Here is a 22,220-nt window from a genome sequence, read left to right on the forward strand (position 1 = left end):
CATGTTTGTTTATGTGCGATCAGCAGAAGATGTTGAAAGCAGCATTACATACAAAGGAAATACCTTAATGATCATCAGAAACAGTCAGGCTGAAAACTGATGGTTGTTCTAAGCCTGACGGGGTCATAAGAAGCAAGGATCTCAGACATGAACATCATACCAACATGATTTTATGCTTGTACGAGCATAAGCTTGGCAATACTAAGTCTATCCTAGAAAGGTAGCTACAAAACATAGTGTTCCACGTTTTACATGAAAAGAGAGATTGATGATGAATTAGAGAAATTCACAGAAAATTATTATTTTGAGTAACTTTGTACAATAACATAAGACCAAATCTAATCTCACATATATGAGAAAAAATTTACTGCTTTTGGTGGGATTTCAGTCAGGGCACAACTATGGATTATATTTTTTAAAGTATTTAGATGATGATGAAGTTGCCCACTCTTATGCCAAATACAATGATATTTCAAAAATTGGAAACAGGTAGGGTTGTTTTTTCACGAGTACAAAATCAACAGAACTGAAGAATCTCCCACTGCACTCATCCATCTTCACAATTTTACAGTTAACAGTCAGAAAGTCGAACACAGCACTTTGGAAGAAAAATGACTGTCTCTCATAAAACATAGCTAGTGGGTCTACATTGAGAGAAGTGAATGATATGCATTCAAACATTGACAGAATGTTTGTGTCCTCTATACACCCTTCTAATTAGTAAATCGTACTTTAAGGAATACCACTTCTGCCACCATTGTTGCTCTTCAGTCTTTAATGTGTCAGGTATGGTCGGTAACGAGTGAATGTTTTCACCACTTCCAAACAAATAGATTTTCTCCCTGAATATTTGTTGACTAAAGTCATGGAAAATACTCATTAGAGACTTCTTTAAATGTAATATCAGAAGCCTCATTTAACCTCATACTAGTTAAAAAGTTAAATCTTTCATTTTTACATGTTTTTTTTCCAGGAATTTTACGGTTGTTAATTCAAAAATCATCGTTGTTACTATACGACCTGAGCCCAAAACTACGGATTCTTTCCTGGAGATAGAACTGGCCCATCTGTCTAATGTAAGTACAAGGATAGCTGATATGCTCTTCCAAGAGTATTTATTAGATCACATGAAAGAAAGAAGTGGGGTTGTTTTAAATATCAGGTAACAAAACCCTTTTAACTGCTAAAACTTAAGTCCAGGAACAGTCTAACATACTTTGAACTGAATGTGTACTTGTTTCATGCATGTGTATAAGCAAAACAGAATTAACTGTTGTTGCGTGAGTTTTGAGGTTTTCATTTAAACAGCAATTTCTACGGAAAACTCTCCATTAACTGCTTTGATGGATACAGTTGAAAATGTTGTATTGTGCTGAATGTTTAACCTTTTGTTCCCTGCATAGGTTATAAAGCTGCATAGTTTTTCAGGCCTTTTCTTCTTTTCTTTCATTATTTTATACTCAAAAGCCAGTTTTTACTTAACATGTTGTAGCAGACTTTGAAAAAAATGCTCTGGTTCCAATTTAGCTTACAATTCTAAAAAATGTTTGAGATTTTTTGTGCTATTATTTTTAATTCTGTACTTTTCAGCCTTTAGTCTTACATTAAAAATATTTCAAATCTGAAAAAAGGGATTCTGTGTCTAACTATATAAAAAATATTAACAGTTTTTCTTTCTGTTGTCAGTAATCTCCCAGCAGTCACAGGAAGAATAAAATATATCTTTTGAGGGAAATTTTTGTCATGTACAATATTGGGGAAATAATGTTAAATAACAAGAATGGGAGTAATTTATTTGAAGGTATGGCATATAAACTCTGTTTATGTTACTAAGAGTTAGAGTTTATTTTAAATAAAGTCATAAAGAGACAATTAGAAGAGACATAGTTACTAGAGCTTTAGTAAATAATATTGTTATGCAAAAGACTGTTAAGATGTGATTTTTTGTTATAAACAGTTGCCCAGGTGGTCATATAGGTACAATTCAGCTGGAGGAATTCCAAATATTTCAGTCAGTAGCAAATTTGGATTAGTGTCTCTGGGCAAAGGTATGAAAAAACCTCTTTGAACTCCAGATCTTTGATTTACATTTTACTCAAGGTTAGAAGAAACTGACTATTCTGCCATCAATGGTCGTTATGACCCACCATTCAGTTCCCAGAAAAATGATATTACAAAGAACATCTCAATGAGATTACTGCAAAGTCAAGCAGAAAAAAAAGAAAGGAATAGAGGAGCATAAACTGAGCTGACTCATTACTTTTCAGTAAGATTAGAAGTTTATTGATGAAGAATTGTGGAGATTTGGGGTTTTATGGTTCTCTGTTTCTATTTAATTTTAAGATGTTTCAGGGTGGGTAGGTTTTTTGGTTTGGTTTGGTTTTTTTTTCCAATCTAAGTTACATCATATGTATTAAGAGAAAATATCAGTCTTTAACATGACTTTTGTTCCTGTCAGAAATTTAACTAAAAATGTAATAGAGTATTTGCTGAAGTAAACTGCAAATTAATCCTATATATCAGGAAAAAAAGAACCTTTGAAATAAAATACTTGTTTTGATCTTACTGAGATCATTATTAAGAAGAGTTTATAATACTTCTCAATGCTAGATTTTAATTTCCATTATTTTAACAATTATTGTGGGGCTACTTACATGAATTGTAGATAAGGAATATTGGAATATGACTTCTATATTTTTAAATTGGAATTACTACTTGCAAAAATGTGGGGTAGAAGGTAGGAAAAAACCCACTGTAATTATTTTTGTCACTTATGCTAGAAAACTAAAAAAATTTAAAAAAATTAATACTAGTAAGCAACGTGTCGGCATTGAAAATACTTATAAGCCAAACACAAGCTATTAAAACCAGCACAACATAAACAAGGCTAGAATAACGAAAGGTTGAACTGCTGTTCCCACAAGCTGAAATTCTAGAAAATTCTTAGAGAGGGACTGTTTTCATCTTTTTTTTTTTTTTTAATCCTTCTCCTTGAGTAATTTACAGAGCAAGTTTTTGCCAAGTTTCAAAATCTTGGAAATGAAATGAAACTTCATTGTTACAAAAAGTCAGTTTAGAGGCACTGATAGTCACCTTGCTTTGTCAACCTTTCAGTAAGAGAATATTAATAACTATTGTATTAGCTCATGTCTTGAGAAGGCGAAAAGACAATAACCTTGCCAGTAGATATCAGAGACGATTTATTTTTTTCCTTTGGCCCAGTTTTTGTCCTATAATTTAATCCAGAGAAGCATCAAGTGCTCGGAACAAATTTCCAGTCCTTAAAATGGACTTACATACATAGTACATTTATATAGGATATCGATCCACCTGGATATAAGAGTTGGATGGACAGATACAATGACAAAATATTGCTCTAGAAAGTCTGGGAATGGAAACCAGTTTTACAATTTCAGTATTTTTAAATGGTTGGTGATTTTTATGTTCGAAGCTTAGCCTCCATAATGGGACTTTTGTTTAAAGAACTAAGGCTGTGGATGCATAGAAATATTATTTTGTAGGTTTGGGTGTTTCTTGCCTTCAGACTGAATCTAATTCTAATCTCCTTTGCTTTAATTCTCTTAGCTGAAAACAAGAATTTATTTAATTACAAATATTACTATAGAACAAGCTTGGTATGTCACAAACAGAAACATAAAACTAGTATTAATGTATCTTTAACTTTTGAACATTATATATTAATGACTCGCAACTAATCATGATGTTAATTAAATAGATTAATTATTAAACAGAAAATAAAATACAGGCATTCTCTTTCACCTGATTTTTTTTGAATGGTTCTTCATGTTGTTATTTTTGTTCTTTTCAAACTTTTGTTCTTGAAATGTTGTTCATTATTCAGAACAGTTTGTTTCCAAATTGATTTAATGACTAATTTTTATGCAACCTCTATAGCATGCCTACTAATATATAGGAGTATACCCACACATTTGTTCTTTTACTTCCCCATCCACTGACTAAATTAAGTAGATAAAAGATTATGAAAAAAGATGGGTAAATGTGATAATTTAATGAGTTAATATGTTTAATTCAAATTAGCCTTTAAATATTCATTTATTCAAAATTTATCATCATTGCTTCATTTTATATCAAAATTAACAAGTTTATTAATAAAACCAGAGGATTATTTTGTGGAGGAAGTGTAAATCACAATTACATGTGCTGTTCGGAATATAGCATCGTATTTGGATTTGCAGGTAAATTAAAATATTATAGACAGTTGACCACAGTGAGAATGTGGGTTGCAATGCATTTTTTAGAGAACATGACATTTGGTCTTATGCCCTGTGAACATGTTGATGAATGCGATCACATTTTTCCAGTAGTTTGATAAAGAGACACCAAAGTAATCTTTTAAAAACTACATAATTCAAACAAAATCCTATTTGCTCCAGAAAGAATATGAACTCTCACCTTCTGACAGCACAGAAGTTTACTCCAGGGACACTAAAGTAACAAGCCAGCAGTAGCACAGGACATCAAGCTTTCAATGAAGCTGAAAACCCTGGCTACAAAAGACAGTTGGCCTTGTGCTGCATAGCTGTCAAAGTTGCCAATCACATCTCGAAAGTTCCGTTTTATATGCCAGGCAGAGATATATATATACATATACACTCACACACATATGTCTATTTTTGAGATATCCAAGTCCTGTACTGTAGTGTATAAATCAACACTGCAAGTTGTAAACATTAATGGACACAGTAGCTGCTTCCTTAGCTGCAGCTAACTAATTAACTGGCAAGAGCTGCGATGAAAGATCGCTGCCCTCACGAGCTACCCTCAGAGAGCGACGGCTGTTGGAGGGAGCTCAATGACAGCAGTGTGAGGAGACATTGCCAGGAGGCCAGACCCAGAAGGACTGCGAAAAAGGGAGCAACAGGTTAAGGGTGAAGAAGAAAATAGGAAGATGGGCTTTTTGTAGTCCTTGCAGCGCTTGAAGGGTGTTTGATCAGGATATCAAAAGAGAAAGAAGTTCTGAAATGCTGCTCTGCCCTTGCGAACTGCCATGCCTGGCAGAGCAAACCCTCACACAAGACCTTCTTAAGGAACAGGAGTAATATTTATTCTGTTTTCTATGTTTCTGATTAATCTCTCATTAGTGACTGCAATGGCCAAACATACTCTTTTTTTTTTATTTTGATACATTTCAAAGAGAGTGAAGCGTGTGATCTAACAGCAGCAGTTTTATTGTGTTTCAGCTTTCTGCACAGGCTTTTATTTCCCTCTATTTTATAGATTTTTTTACAATGGACATTTTTTCTGAAAGTGTTTTTGTATTCTGTGGGAATAGTGGGCATAAACTGTATGATATCTGCTGTTAGGAAAGACAGGTCTCAGATCTCAATATGCAATGTCTGATTACTATTCAGCTATAGGAGTACTTTTTTAATATGCATGTAGCTATATCAAATTGCAAGTAGAATTTCTTCACCCAGTCTTAGGATACAAATTAATACTCTTTATAAAATGAATTTTTTTAAAAAGGTTAATTCTGCACCATCATTCCGTTGTTCTTAATTCTTACTCTTCTATATCCTCTTCTATCAATGTCTCTGAAAGCTTTTGGCTAGTGATGCAGGACATGGTCTCTGAATCTCCATGGGCCTATTATCTAGTGCTTTGTCCTGTGCCCTCTTCCCTCTCCTATTCTTTATCTTATAAATACTTCAGGGAATGGAACATACTTTATTTATGTTTGTACAATGCTATGTTAATATAAAGTGCCATAAGTATATGTTGGTTTTAAATATTTATACTCTACTCATACAATTCAATGCAGTCAGCAAAATACTGAAATAGAGGATCAAAATTTCCCTAAATGCCTCTCTACAAGCATCTTCAGAAAGAACTTTTTTATCTTTGACAAAGAGGTGGATGGAAGAATTTAAATATTTAATAGATTTTTACTTCACAGTCTGCCATGTTTTTTCTATAAATAAAACACATTTCAGCATGAAATATCAAGGTGTGTTTTGTCTATATGAAACTATCTTCATATCTACTGCACCACACTCTTCATGAGAGAACTACACTAACATTGACATAAGAAAATAGTGTATTCCGCCTGTTTCTTCAAACCACTTGTGATCTTGTTAAAAATATATTTTTATTCTGTATTTTGTATCTAATTTATTTATATAGTTCTGACTTCTGGGAATATCCAAGGTTTATGATGAACAGTTTTGCAGTTTTGCAGTCTTGCAGTCTTTAGCCAGTTAAGTATTTCTAAGCCAATCTGAGTTTTGATAAAGGAAGATTTACAAGATTAGGGACAAATCTTGGATTTTAATTTTGTCTCAACTCTTCCTAGGCAGCAAAATAAACATGAGTAATAATAAAGACATTTCAATTTCCCAAAACGTTACCCACAGTTTAATGATGTGTAATAAACCTAGATTCCCATCCTGTTCTAAATCAAATCAGAAATCTTCCACTGACTTCGAAGAGGTTGGAGCTGGGATTGTAAAGCTCAAGAAAAAAAATATTTTGAGCAAAAATCTCTGCTGGTTTAGGACCTAATTGACAAAATGACTTGGGTATTGAATATGGGGTCATCTGAAATCCCAGCCTCCAGACATTTTGCCCAACATATGCTTATAATTTTTAAAGTCATTACTGGTTTTGACATCCAAGTTCCCAAGGGACCTAAAGTTCTGTTTCTAAACACACCCAGAAATGTTCAGTCGAGTCTCTTAACAGATTAACTCTCATCTCATATTTCAATTCTACTAAGATATATCAAAAAGACAACTTTATGCTTACCTTATCTAAGAGAGAGAATACAGCAAATACTCTTCTTTGAGGTTCAAGTGCTTTTTAAATACTCCATAAGAATTAACCTTAAGCTTTTGCAATTTCAGTGGCATCAATTCATCAGAGTATAAGTGTGATCTTGTAGGAGGAGACCCATGGTCATATTTTTTTGTATACCAGTAACTAATAGGTTGGTTTGTTTTCTTCTCAGGGCACATTGAATCCCTACTGTGTGCTGTGGGATGATTCAAGAACGTAAGTGACAGATGTTTGTTTCTATTGCTATGGCTCAAATATTACAAAGTACCTAACAATATTTAAGTAGTTGGTCAGTAAACGGGTTAGTATGAGGGTGGGGAAAATGAACGTTTCACAAGAGTGAAAGTACTGGATTCTCCAGTCACTTGGCTTCCTTTCTGCAGCTATGTAAATTGACATAATACAACATCTCACCAGGAAAAGATTACTCACATAGTAATTTTAATCTGCTTTTTCAAGATTAAAATGAAGATGTCTAAGAACTGTAGTTCCTTGATGGTAGTTGCTGGGCAACAAGCGAGTGGGTAAACGATCAGACAGATAACTAAGGAAGGCTCCCATTTCTGTTACTGCAGGGAGAAATATCATTTTCAAGTGTGATACCCACAGCAATCTTCATTTTAGTTGGTGCAAATTTTCATTTTAGTTTAGTAAAATGACAGCTGTGTACTAAATTAAGTAATGAAAGCTTGCTAGCAGTCTTCTGCTACTTTTTTCAGTGTGTGTCCCTTCTGTAGCAAAACAGAAAATGTCACTGTAAAGAAGTAGAGCAGTAAAATCAGTGTGGTTTAAAAAGAATTCCAAGTTTATGCAGTTGTGATTTGCTGCATTAATCTTTCACAGTAAATCTCCCACTAAAGTCAAGGTGAACTTTGCCTAAATACAGATTAAGTGTTTCAAGAAGGATCCCTATGTGGTTGCCATATTAATTTTTGTAAAGATGATGTTATACTTCTTGTCCAGATATATTATGTATGTCTTATGCTACAGACTCATCTACAGTGTTAGAAATTGTATGCCTGTGATTTTGTGAGTGCTTTTGTCCTTGAGCCTGGGTTTACATCAGTACACTGATGGCTGAGAAACAACATTAGAGTATAGAAATGAGAAACTTTGGATATGATACTAGAAATCATTCCAAATACAAGTAGTACCATGGCCTATGCCTCTACGAAAGAATCATAATGCAGTTATTTGCCAGCAACATTATAATGTTCCATTTCTGTAAAATGTGTGGAATAAAGTGAAAGACTTGATATTATGTATTATTATGTACACATGGAATGCAAAATATTTGGAACATGTTCTTTGCTTCCTCTTCACAATGTTTTGCTTACACAGTAGCAGCACAGAGCTTTATTTACCATTTTTCACATGCATTACTTTAAGCACTGTGTATTTAGAGCACATACTCTGATTTCACGGCTCCAGTCCAGAATATCAAAGGCATATTTGCATGGAATTAGACCACCAAAAAAAAAAAGCATGCTGTGGATTTAACAATATGATTAAAAGATTTCATGAAAGTATTCGGGATGAATGTGTGAAGCCATCACAAACAAATTTATTTTGTGCTTGCCACTTGTTTTGCATGCATTTTTTAGTGCTACATATAAGTACTGGTTTCAGTATGCTTCAGAATCTCGGTGGAAAAGTGAACTTTCGAAACAACTAAAATTTACATAAAACTTACATAAAATAGTCTGAAGTTTTGAGGGAGAAGCACATGCTTTTGTATTCTGAAGGATATCTTTTCTAGTCATATTATTTAATAGTAGCTATTGAAGATGTTAAATTATTTGAAGATTAGTGGTATTCTTGGAGATTTATAAGTTTTGAAAAGTGTTTTGCGCTATCAAATATTCACAATAAGATATGATGTATCAGTAAGTTCTGCATGGACACCATTATCATTTGTTTTACACAAATTTGGTTTTTGTATGTGTATTATTTTATGAGAATGTTACATTATCTCTTACCTGAGTGTGTAATAGCAAGAGCAAAATTCTACTTTTTTCCCCCATCCCTTAGGAAAAGGTCCCTAATGTTAGCTGTGGGAGCATTAGTTGATTCATAATTTTGTTTTTGTAATGCTGTTTCTTTTTGGGTTGAAGCATTTTATTTATATTTACTCAGGAATACTTCAGGATTTGTATTCTGACACTGTGAGTTTTAAATTATCATGAAAGCTCTATAATGCTGAATCGGTTCCTATCATTTTAAATCTTAATAAATAAATACATAGGGGACTATAAAATTGGTTAGGTGCCCATGATGATGTTGGGTTCTTGGTGTCTTGTTTTTCTTTTATTTTTCCCACTTTGTTCTAAGTCTCAGGAATTAACCACTCTCAGCAGCAGGCAACTGGATTTGATGGATTAATAGGCTCATCCACATTGCAAATCCTACAGAGCTGTGCTGTGCTCATGTCCTTCCAAACTGGGTAATTTTTGCATAACCAGGATTTGGCAAGCATTTTGGAATAAACCTAACAAAAAGTAGTCTGCTTTTAGTTGAAGGTGCTTAACTAATCAGTAGTCTATGCTGAGACGGGTGTTTTAAATTCAGTGCTTTTCAGATGAAAACTGTGTTTGCTGTTATCATCAGCATACAGCCAGCAGTAACTTCTAATGGGTTTTGCGACGTTTTTAGCCACTTCTCCCGCATCTTTATCTGCATGCATTGCAAGTTCACATTTGGTAAATGATACTTCCTCCACTGATCTTGTCAGTTTAATACTTCTCCAACAGCAGGAGAAGCTTTGTCTATCTGGGTTTTGGGCATGCTTCTCAGGAGATTGATCAGTGATTAACAGTTCCGTGCCATCCACCCCTGAAGAAAGTTCTGGATCTGTGAGCTGTTTAATCACACCAGATCAACAAACCTATCCTACTGCCATTTCTATCTGTGACAATTTGGTCATCCTAACTTTGGCAAAAGCAGTTTTAATCCATTCTTTCTATGTGATTTGGTGATTCTTCCCTGTGATGTTATTTTATAAGGTTTTCCATTTATCAAGCTGGAAGGCTTGTGCCCTCTCCATAGGCAGCTAGTCAAATGTGTGTACAATATTGAGACAGTGCAACTAAAGAATAAAATATTATGTCATGTATTATAAAGAGCAAACTCAAATCCAATAATTCAGCGTTTTATTTCAGTTGATTCTCCCAAAATACGGAGCACATCTGTCTGTGTTGATTGAAACCAAGCTGTTTATGAGTTCTGGTGTTTCCTTTGATATTTCAGGCTTCCCTACACGAAGCTGGTAGCATCAATGGTATGAAAGTGGTGATTTTTTTCCCTCTCAGAAATCTGACTGATATCTTCGTCCTTTCATTTCAGAAAATGTATTCTAAATATTGCCTTCAGTAAAGTCTTAGGATACTGAATGCTTCTCCTTTCAATGCATGGGAAAATGTGTGGAATATTTGTAATTGACGTTCTGAGGAGAAACAATTTAGCTCCTTAAACCAACCAAACAAAAACTCAAAAAAGAGTTTTATCTTTTCTGCTTTGCATTGTCTGGCATGAACAAAATATCCCTGCTGTCAGGAACTGTTTGTGATACATTAATTCCAGTGTCTCACTCCACAAAGAGAAAGAAAATAAGTTGGACAGGTACTAGGACTGATTTTCCCACCCCACAGAAGTGATTTTAAAGATTTTAAGATGAAACCAAACTTCTGAAAGTTTTTCTCCTGTCCCTCCTACCTTTCTGGAAAGAAAAAGAAGAAGGGAGAGGGAGACAGCAGAGACAGTCTTAACCAGCAGGTAATCCAATGGTTAGAGCATTTACTTGGGGACCTCAGGGACCAGCCCTTCAATTTTTTCTTTACAGAAGTTACTTGTGGACTTTGAAACACACTTTTCAGCCTCACAGGAGCAGCCCATGCCCACTGAGCTGACGGCTCCTCTGGAGTGTGTTACTCACAATGTGTCCTGCTGAAACTCTGCCATATTATTTAGGAAAATATTCATGGGTTGGGAAGCTGATTCCCAGCACCTCTATATTTAATTTTACCATTCTTTCCATGTGTTTGTCACTATGCCACACCTAAATCTTAGCCATAACACTGTCAGTGTTTTTTTCCTAGCACTGTTTTGTTTTATGTAAGTCTGGGCCAGGCTGTATAAGCCTGGGGAATCAAAGAATCCTCATATGCATGCATACATTTCTATTTTCAAAATGCCATTTACTGTGGCAGTTTTGTAGGCTGTCTGAACAGTTCTCTTGAACTTTGTTGCCTTCTCTGATGCTTATATCTGTGATAGGCGCCATAACAGACAGTCTGTATGGAGCTCTAGGATCCATGAAAGTTTGGCCAGTTAGTTAGTCAGTTGTCTTAGTGGACCCAGCCCCTGGATTCTTGAACCAGGGTGCAGAATTCAAAACACAGTAAGAGGCTGGAAGCTAGGTGCCACGGTATTGAGCATCGCGAGTACCACTCCCACATGCAACCCTCGGCTAACACCATCACAATAAGGGCGTGGAAGATGGGGCGGACACGGTGGGTCACTGACATCTCACATGAGAGTTTCAATAGTCACCAGCTGATTAGCAAAACAATGCAGCTGGTGTTCGTCCTTTTAGAAATGTGTTGGACATAATGTGGGCACATATGCTCTCCACAGGACAGTGTCATTTTTTGCTGGCGTGCTCCACAGCTGTATATGGTGCAACATGACATCTCACAGCACTGGGTAAGGAAAAAGCTTTAGCATTCTGGGACTCTTTTCTGCCAGTTGCTGCAGAAGGATGTTATAACAGTATGGCAGCCTTTTACTTGTCCATATGTGTGCTCATAGCGGCTTGTGCCTGTTGAATATACAGTTGGCAGAAGTACAATGCAATTAGCTGAAATTTTTAATACTGCAAGGATTTTGACCTGGTTCAGTTTTAGTTCAGGGCAAGTGGTAGGTCTGCTCTATTTTTTTTCCATTGCCATACAAATTTACATTGACAGTGGTTTAGGTTTTCTATCCTGAAGCTATGTGAAACTATGAATATCTACATATGAGAAATGAGAAGTTGTATACATTTATGTAACTTCAGGATTTCACTCCAGACATATTATAACATCCTCCACAAAAAGAGGAACTTTTAATTATTTTTCTCCCATTGTCCCTGGATACAATTGTGGAGAAATAGTCCATAAAGGAATTTGTTCAATGCAAATAAAGAAGAGTTAACCAGTTAATTGTGATTTTCTCACAGATTTGCCTATAGGGCAGAATGCTACTCAGCTTTAGGATATAAGTTTGAACGCATACTAGCAAAACAACTTTTGCATTTCATTGCCTTGTGATAAAATTGACAGGGAACACCGACCTGCTTTGTCCCTCTCCTCTCCACTTTGTTTTTTAAAACTACCATGATGGACTATTACAGTTATTCCTTGTTTGGCCTAGCCTTGCAAGTCTTTGAAGATAAGTTCAAACAGACTTTTTATAACTCACGTCTAAATGTATCAATCTAATCATCAAATAATTAGAATATCCTACATCAGAATTTGCCTGTGGAAATACGAATAGTAAGCTCTCCTTACTTTATATTACTTTGCAGTCATATTATTTTTGTCACCAGGAAGATATGGAGGAAATATATATTTCTATAAGTAGAATAAAAATTGAATGAGAGTAATTCATGTAAGTATAGTTTGGCAACATATGCCAGCTGAAGCTTTGCTTGTTCCATTGACTTCAGTCAGACTTGTTGGTCCAGCTTTTCAGTCAGTTTTTGCTTCTTTCGTATTTTTCAAGGCAGAAAATTTGCTTTCCATGTTAGGTTCTATGCTTATGTTTGTGAATGTAATGGAAGAGTTAACATTAATGAACTAATTCAAAAGATAAATGCCTCCCGCAGTACCTACTTTTATGAAGAACTTCCATAATGGAACCTGTGTAATAGCACACTACATAATCTTCTGTTCCTGTTCTTTGCATAAAGAATTGAAAGACTCCACAGAATCATATCCTTTTTCATTAAAACAGTATGGAATGAAAAACCTCATCCAAACTCCCTTGCAGGCAACCAAAAGGCTTTGACTGATTTGAATCAGATCAGATCAAGTGGCAAACCACTGCTCAAACCATACAAGACCTAAATTTAAAAATTTTTAACTGCTAAGATTATACTCTAATGCAGGAGTACTTAGTTCTGAAATATGTAGGTATTGTACAATATAAAATGGAGTGTCTTTATGTTGAAAAAGAGTCAGACCAAAATTTTCTTTGCTTAAGTCATACACAAAATGAATCAGTATATATGGGAGGAATTTATAATTTAGTTCTTTTTTATAACACTGCTCTTCACTTACACCTACATGGCCATGAACAGAGCTTACATGGCCTGCTGAGATTTACAAAAAAAGGAAATAAAATTAATTCTTGCTAATAAGTTCACTTTCTTTTCAGTTTTTACTGGGTGATTAATCAACTCCATTTGTTGAGAACTCAATTGCTATTTATTGCCTTTATGTAAATGTAGATTTTCAGAAACTAAAAATAGTGGTTTCTTGTAATATCAGGCAATTATAACTCTGAAATGTGAATAAAAAGAACCAGTGGTTGTATCTTCATAATCAAATTTAAAGATTTAAATTGGACTTTTGACAGATTTTTTGTGTATAATGAGAGCAGAAGATAATTAAGCAGTTTGAATAAACTTTAGAACAGAAAACAAATTGGTCATAACTTGGTTTTGTATCTATGTTTGCAGAAAAATTCATGGATGTTACCAAGTCAAATAAAATTGATCATTGTTTTCCCTAGTAACACCTCACCAAAAAATGCAGCAGATGGGATCTGTGAATCCAGCATGGTGCTGGACTTGGACTGACTCTTGTAGGGAAAAACAGGGTTCGCCAAATCCAATACAGCTTCCAAAAGTACAGTATAGCACAATTACAACTGCGAAAGTTTATCAACCTTTCTCATTTATATCATGTAACTCTTACAGTGTGTTACACCTGTAGATTTAAGAGCAATTTAACACAGAGGTTGGTATCATCCTCCCTGGTTTACAGATAGGGGAAACTAGGGCATAACGAAAGCAAAGTCGTTTGGCCAAGGTCATTCATTTAACCCAGGTAAAGTTAGAGTTCCAAATTCCTGAGTCCTAACTGAGAATGCTCTCTAGCTGTTCTCAAAGCCAATATCATTTCCCTGCCATGATGCAGAACTCTAAAGGTTAAATAAGTTTATAATGATATTTCTGGGTTTTTTCTCATTCATTCTGATGAGCTCATGACTGTTGCCAGACCTAGAGAATTTAGCTCTGTTTATCCAACAGAAGCAGTGCAGCAGCACTAAAGGTCCTTGTATTATGCTATCCTTAAACAAAAAAGCAATGTACTTACATCACCCAAGAAGGTGGAAAATCTGGGGAATATTGCTTATTCATGTGAGAAGGAGCTGTGGGAAGTACCCTTCCGCCATTCTCTTCTATTACTTTGACAACAGGAGCACAGATCACGTGCATAAATTACTTATAAGTAAATCATGTTGTGTAGTTTTGCGCAGACATGTGTTTGTTACTTTTAAACTTATTTGCAGTCAGTACAAAAAAGACAGAACTACAACTGGTATATATACACCTACTTTTAGTAATATGATGAGGAGTATATAATACAGGGCATTTTTGAGCATTTGCAGAGTATAGGATTACTTGTTTTTCTTTACTTCCAAATGCATGTATCTAAATCTAATCTAAGTGTCCTGAATGAATAACTGTTCTCTGTGATAAATCAAACATCATGTAATTCATCAAAGTCTGGTCTGTTTTTCTACAAGAACAGTGTTTGTATGGCAAAATGACCTTAAAATAAATGTTTGGAATAGTGTTTTGAAATGCATCTTAGAGGGTGACCCCCAGTTGTGATAAAATTGTGCACAGGTGCATCAAACACAGTATAACCAGCTGGTCAAATGAGATGATTATCCTGCTGTATTCAGCATTGGTGCAGCCTCATCTTGAGTACGGTGTGCAGTTGTGGGCCCCATAATTTAAGAAGGATGTGAAGGTACTTGAATGCATCCAGACGAGAGCAACAAAGCTGGTGAAAGGGCTGGAAGGAATGTCCTATGAGGAGCGGCTAAGGACTTTGGGCTTGTCTACTTTGGAGAAAAGGAGGCTGAGAAGCGACCTCATTGCTCTCTACAGCTTCTTGAGGAGGGGAAGTGGAGACGGACACGCTGATCTTTTCTCCTTGGTATCCAGTGATAGAACGCATGGGAATGGTGCAAAGCTGCGCTGGGGTAGGTTTACACTGGACATTAGGAAATATTTCTTTACCGAGAGGGTGGTCAAACACTGGAACAGGCTTCCTAGAGAGGTGGTCGGTGCCCCAAGCCTGTCAGTGTTTAATTTGGACAATGCCCTTAATAACATGTTTTAACTTCGTCAGCCCTGAATTAGTCAGGCAGTTGGACTAGATGATCATTGTATGTCCCTTCCAACTGAAATAGTCTATTCTATTCTATTCTATTCTATTCTATTCTATTCTATTCTATTCTATTCTATTCAGTTGTTCTTGAATTGTCAACACTGAAATCGTATCTCTGCCTGATAAAACTGTAAAACTCCATCAGAAACAGTCAAACACATGTCCAGTTTAAATCTGCCATATTTTACCAAGTGCTGTCACAAATATACATCTTTAATGATGTATCAGCATCTCACTGACCTCACAGCTATCTTTACACGTAATTAATCTTTTGCTGAATCTCTGTGCCATAGTTGAGCAACATAAGCAGATTCAGTTAAATCTCTTCCTGGACCAGTCACTAGAGGGAAGCAAAGACCTTCACGTGCCTATCCATGACGTCAATCGATGCCTTTATGTCCTGACAAAATCTGGTCAGTATTCAATCTAAAATTTTGGAAAAGGCCTATTGGTAAAAAGCTACCCTTTGGAAAAAAAAGACAAAAATGTATTTCTTTATGGTTGACTTCCAGAGGCCATTGTCATTAAAAAATAGAGCTATTTTCATAAATGATGTTTTGAGAATTTGAATCTAGACAGGAAGCTCAGTGAAGAGTGGATAAAGAATATGGGTTTAAGACTTTCATTCTCTGAAGCATTCCAATATTCAGAAAAATGCATTGAAATGTTGGTAGCATAGTAGCTATGCACTTGCATCCTTTATGTATGGCAAAACCTAGGATAAAATATAGCAGTTTTTTGATATCTTTTTGCTGATCCTCCCTTAGTTATCCATGCTTCCATTCCATGGTGTTTTTGTCTGTGGTACTCAGAACCTCATCCCGCATAAACAGTTCTTTGGTGTATACCAGGTAAACAGATCAAGAGAACATAAAGTCATTAAATGAGGACTAGTTCATCATGCACTCCATTTCAGGACAGAGAAAGTATAAAGTGTATATGCACTTACATTTATCTTCCAGTTTATGAGGGGTTATATGTGGAGCAGGTTTACCATATATTATGGTTTTACTGTATTTAATTCAGCCCTGTTCTGCTTCCTGAGAGTACACCTCAACTTACCATTCTCTCCTATGAGCTAGGCTGGTTGAAGTCCTTTAAAATAGAAACATTAGAGGTCAACATTAGATTTTCTGGCATTTGATTAAAGGAATATACCTGGTATGAATTGAACTTGAATTGTCCAGAATTGTTCAATTTCATAAAATTGAAATGTCCAGAAACAAGGATAAAATATTGAAAATAATGTTTTGGTTTTTATTAGTTAAAATTCTAAATATTTTAAAGATTGTAAGGACAATATTTATCCTACATACTACTTAATTTGAATAGAAGATCTTTTATTAAGCTTAAGCTATGCAGGATGTCCAGACCTTAATGAGAACAATACAAATGTATATCAGGATTTAAACAAGTTTAAATGGAAGGTAATATGCTAGATGAACAGCTCCAAGCAAAGCAATTTCATGAAAAAAACTGTTGTGTTGAATAGCTGCTAGATTATGGCTGAATAGATTTTTAGCTGAAAGCATGGTGTATTTTTTACATGATGATTTTTTAATGTTATCATCATCTTCTCTTATAATGTTGAGTAAGAGAGATTTCTTGCATAGCTAGTTAACTAAATGTAATATACATATGCATTCAAGTGCGTGTGCTGGGGATAACATCCTGCAATCCATGTTATTATTCTAAGCAATGGAGAATATAATATAATTCTAAATTTCACAGGCTATGGTTATGATTCCCAATGCTACATGTTATCCTAATGATGCAATTTCTAGTGGTTGTCTTCTCTGTTCCATCTCCCCATAACTCCATGAAAGCAGAGCAAAATATTTGTCTTTTAAATTACAGAAATTTCTTTGCATATATCAAAAGCATGAATTAAAATGCCATCACATTACTATCAGTTCATCACTTAACATAAGTATGTTCCTGATGTCAAGTTTACCAATAGATCCACTGAAGGCCCAGGCTTAAACAGCATGTCGGATAGGGACCACAGAATGAGAATCACTCCACAGGTATTGGCACAAATTCAGGAGTTAGTTATTCCATCAACTTGAATGGCAATAATTAAGGGATTGCATATACTGACATATAGAGCAATACAGAACCAGAAAAACAGAATCACTCCTTACAATGAATTTGATATATTTGTGTGCTTAGCCTGTAAAGAGTACATTATTTTGACCAGACTTAAAACTAAATCCTTTAGGTTTATACTACTTCATGTTTACAATTTGACTGTAATATAGATCTATTCAATGTCTTTTTAAAATGTCAGTGAGTACGTTCTTTGATATCTGCTCAGTTTTAAATGGTTATTCACAAAAGGAAGCTATGGTTTTAATATAATATCAAAATACCTTAAAATGTAAAGATGTCAAATATCAGATAATAACACAAAACAAAAACATTTATTTAAAACAAAAAAGAAGGATTTAATTTGAACAACTTCTGACTGCATTTAACCAACATAGTGCCATGCAGCTAGTACAGGAATTCTAAAATGAGGGAGAGAGAGTCAGCAATATTCAGGAGATAGTCTAATCTCTTTTTAAGCAGATTATACTTTAAAAGTTGTAGCATGTACAGAAAAAAGTCAATAGTATATTTTTCTATGCACATCACTCATCTTCAGCCCATTCTTCCCCTCCCTTCTCCTTTTTCTTGTAAGTGGACAGTCAAACATCTGATGGTTTAGGTACACAAATTGTGTGTGTACTCACACACATACTTCATCATTTCATGTACACACACAGATTAAAATCTTGGAGGAATAAAGCATGTAAAACATATTTACTACCCCCCCAAGAAGTACAATTGAAAATATGAAACATCACTTTCTTTATTGTACTACACAGCAAGACATGCTCTGCATAGGGCAATATATATTATCTGATGTCAGATTCTGCATGCTCTTAACGTTATTTATATTAGATAAAATATACCAATCTTAACTTAGAGAACATTCACCTTAATGTGAATTACATTGCATAGTCTTCATTGTAAATGCAGGAGAAAAACTATGCTAAATTTACCAAAACCACATTTTTATATATCTACCTACCTATCCATCCATCTCTCTCTGTCTATATATCTCTCCTTACTTACTTTCCTTGTACAATTGACTGCTGGGAATATATTTTATTTTTGTTTTTCATGTGAAGCAGACCATTCTGTGCTCGTATTTTTGTAATTGATTTACACAAGAAAATTCTGATCAGACACAACCTTCTTTTCTTCTGAGGTTTTTCCAGTAAACAGAAAAATTTTTATCAGAGTCAAGGAAATCTACAGATGTCCAAATATCATAGTGAGTCAGTGTTTCAGCCAAAATTAGAGAACAAGGTGCTTTTAGGTCCACAACCCCATGACCCAGCCACTAGAATTACCCATCTTTCTTTAGTCTAGAAAATGTCTAGCACTTGTAAAAGAACCTATGTGGTCCTGGCTTCAGTCTCACCTTCCTGCAAAAATAGCAACATCTCTTGTGTGTCATTTTAAGGAACCACGAAAGACTAGTGTGTAGGTGCACAACTAACAGTGATGATACAAGTTGAAATCCCAGACAAAAAGCATCTTAATTTCAGGAGAACAAAGAAGCTGCTTGTTCAGACAGTTGTGGGGAAGAAACGGGGAGGACTGGGAGTGAGGTGAGAAGGTATTTTCTAACACATTCTGTGTGTATGGAGTTTCTATATATACTGAGCATGCTGTTTTAGAGATACTCTTCTTTTACAACCCCTCTGTGCTGCTGCCAGCTCAGACTGTTACTGAAATGTCATTTTATAACCTATACAACTGTTTTTCCTTTTGGTTTGTCTAGACCTTTACATTTTCAGTTTATTTTGATTAATGCAATTGTTTCTGAGAAAACATACATCAAAAAACCCAAGGAACACCCAGGTCAGTGTTTTGGGGATGTGAATAAGTTTTTGATATTATTTGTATTTTATTTTGAAGTGTAGATCATCAGAAGCCATTTATAGCTGTTGTTTTTAATACTTTCCCTTCTGGATTTTTTTTTGTTTAGTTTTGTTTAAGAGGAGGCATTTTACAAATGCAAGCTGATACAAATGTGAGAATGGTACCTTGTTAACATAAGAAGAGATTCAAGCACTTTTTTTGCCAAATTTACTGCATTTCAAGTATCAGAATTAAGTGTAGAAGTCTAAAACATAGGTCATTGAATGCAGCAGGATGATTTATTTTCCTTAAACTTGGTGTCAAAATGTCCTGGACAGCCAAATGAGAGGTAAGAACTACAAGTGACTCACAGCTACTAAACAAGACACCTGCCCTTTTCTGTTAACCAGACTGAGCCAGAAATCTGTGTAGAGCTAGGAAATTGGAAATAATTGTTATGTAAATGTGTTTGAATAGGCCCTAGAATTAAGGGTTAATATTAAAGGCTCAATTTAGATACCTTAATACAGGCGTGTAGAACAATTTCAGGATATATCTACAGGAGATAGGAGAAACCTATGCCTTTCAAAGCAGGTGAAGGCAAAGACACCGTAAGACATCCCTAGTAGTACTGAATGTAGGAAATTAAATCAATTGCTAACAGCATAATCAACTGCAAAATTAAGAAAATGAAAACATTCAAATGTGTATGTCTGCCAGTGCCACAGTCATCAGGTACCTACGACAGGTGAACTGTCCTCTAGGCTCTATAGACTGTACTGACAAGATCTCCATTGACTATAATGGAAGCATAGACACCTTGCATAGGTACCTAAATTTAGAAGTTTTAATACGAAACAGAATCCTGCCCTATGTATCAATTTCTACCTCAGGATATGGATTGCCAAATTATGTCCTTGGGGTAAACACATACTTAATAAAGACATGAGGATGACCTTTTGTAAAATAACCTAAGGTTAAAGTCTTTGTGGAGTACTAGGCGTTCTAAGCCTTCTTCAGTCTGAGGGGGTCCAAACTCACAGCTTTTCCTTTCCAGGAGATAGCCTTGACCATCAGACTATAAGCAATGATCTCGTAGAGCTGCTTTCTTTGCAAGCAAATGTAAAAATAATAAGCATAATTAAAAACATTGAAAATATGCTATTGACATTGAACTCACAGAACTGGATATAGAAGAATAAAGTTCAGAAGTAAATTAAGATATCAAGTCTTTTGGAGTAGTTTTTGGAGATGGACATTTTCCAACTTTGTAAATTCATCGTTAAGTTCATCGTGACAATCAGTGACTCTATGGAAAAAACATCCTCCAATGGCAACATACAAGGTATTGGCATCTTGTCAGAGGACAGGCAATGCATTCAATAAAGTTAATATTGGAAATATGAAATAAAATTGATAGACATTTTAAAATGAAATAAAAAAAGCCCTCATTGGGACTAAGACATGCTTTGAGACAGAATATTTAGTTTCTAAAAAAAAGTTTGCAGTGCAAATCAGGGGTTAACAAAATAATGTTTTACCTTATCTCCACTTTTGGGTAAGATAATAAAAAATGGGTATTTGTGATCCTACAAGGTTGATTATGTTCCCAAAAGTACTTTTGAGGTATTTTGTGCCCTCTTTACAAGCTTACTTATGAAGTAAAAGAACTTTAATATATTATCAGTCTTCCATTATTTTATCATAGTTACCAAGCAGAGATTATAATGAAGGTAGTGAGTGGTACACGGTCAATCCATTCTAATGACAACAGTTGTAATGAAAACACAAAATATTTAGCTTTTGTGGCATTTTGAAAACCATAATCTTTGTGAATGCGTAGTCGGTATTAACAGACTTTTCAGTATGTGTTTAAAAGCAACATAGATCCTATATTTTATATTACCAATGTGCAAACAGGCCCAGGATTTCATATATTGTGACAACTCTTTTTTTTTTTTTCCCTGCAGCACAAGATTTTGTGTTGTTTTAATCAGTTCTGGTTTTTAGCTTTCAATCCCTGTCATAAAGTGCACGTACCATTTAACAGTTTACAAAGGCAAAGAATCAAGCAGGCTAACACTTCTGGCTATATGGTTCCTCTGCCATATTTTCTTAATAATGAAATTTGTGAAGCAGAAAATCTAGTCTCATTCTACGTGGTGACACAAATAAAGAACACAAACCTCCTGTGATTTATTAATATCAATTGTATCTCAGTATTTTTGATTGCCTCTTAAATCAGTTCCTAAAGGTTAAAAACCCAGAAATAACCTTTTCATTATTTTTCTTAATTGAAGTGGCTGACGTACTCTAAAACTTAAAAGCTAGAACCGAATGGCTTACATCACACTCCCCTTTCCCCTACCCACTGCTCTGACACCTTTATTTTCTCATGTATTGAAATTAATTTAACAAGACAGATAGCACTCACACATACAAAGTAGAACCCATTTAGGTGCAAACATTCTGGTTGCAGGGATCACCTGTGTCAGCAGACAAGCCTACATAGCAAGAAAACTAATTAACAATAAAACATTATCTGAAGCATTATAGCAAGACTTTCATGGATTGTGTCTTATAAATATTCAAAAACTGTTTTTCTATACCGTGCACTGAATAATTTCACATGCTATCAAGTTTGGGTTTTGTTTGCTCTCAGTTCTCCCTTAAACCTCATATTTTAGCCTCTTCTTCAGTATGCTGTACAGGACATAAATTCAGATCATCGTTAAATCACATTTTTTTTATTACATTTTATGCAGTCTTTCCAGAAGGATGTGTAAAAATAATGAAATTTTAGTTTGAGGGATATTTTGCCCTTTGCAATAATGTAATCAGTGAAACGTGTGGAAACTCCCAAGCAGTTATTTGAGTGGTAAAAAGGCAATGAATAACATAAGGATCGTATTTATTTCCAGAAAAAAATGTTCTGGTTATGAAATAATTCAATGTTTACTTATTTTGCTCTTGTGTAAACAATCAGTTAACTTAGAAATATCCATCTAAAGTTAATTTTACTTCAGCCTATGTGCTTTTTTCTCA

The 22,220-nt window shown here is 34.9% G+C and overlaps 1 protein-coding gene across 1 annotated transcript in view; it reads left to right on the forward strand.

The window, feature by feature from the left end:
• ADGRB3 (adhesion G protein-coupled receptor B3) overlaps window positions 1–22,220 on the forward strand; it is a 489,232-nt gene that overhangs the window by 288,733 nt on the left and 178,279 nt on the right. Inside the window, exons 15-16 of the mRNA XM_075145284.1 lie at window positions 974–1,076; window positions 6,989–7,032. Of these exons, the coding sequence (XP_075001385.1) occupies window positions 974–1,076; window positions 6,989–7,032 (147 nt within the window). The remainder of the gene's footprint in view (window positions 1–973; window positions 1,077–6,988; window positions 7,033–22,220) is intronic.

This window comes from Calonectris borealis, chromosome 3, assembly GCF_964195595.1.
Source record: "Calonectris borealis chromosome 3, bCalBor7.hap1.2, whole genome shotgun sequence".
Classification (NCBI taxonomy): domain Eukaryota; kingdom Metazoa; phylum Chordata; class Aves; order Procellariiformes; family Procellariidae; genus Calonectris; species Calonectris borealis.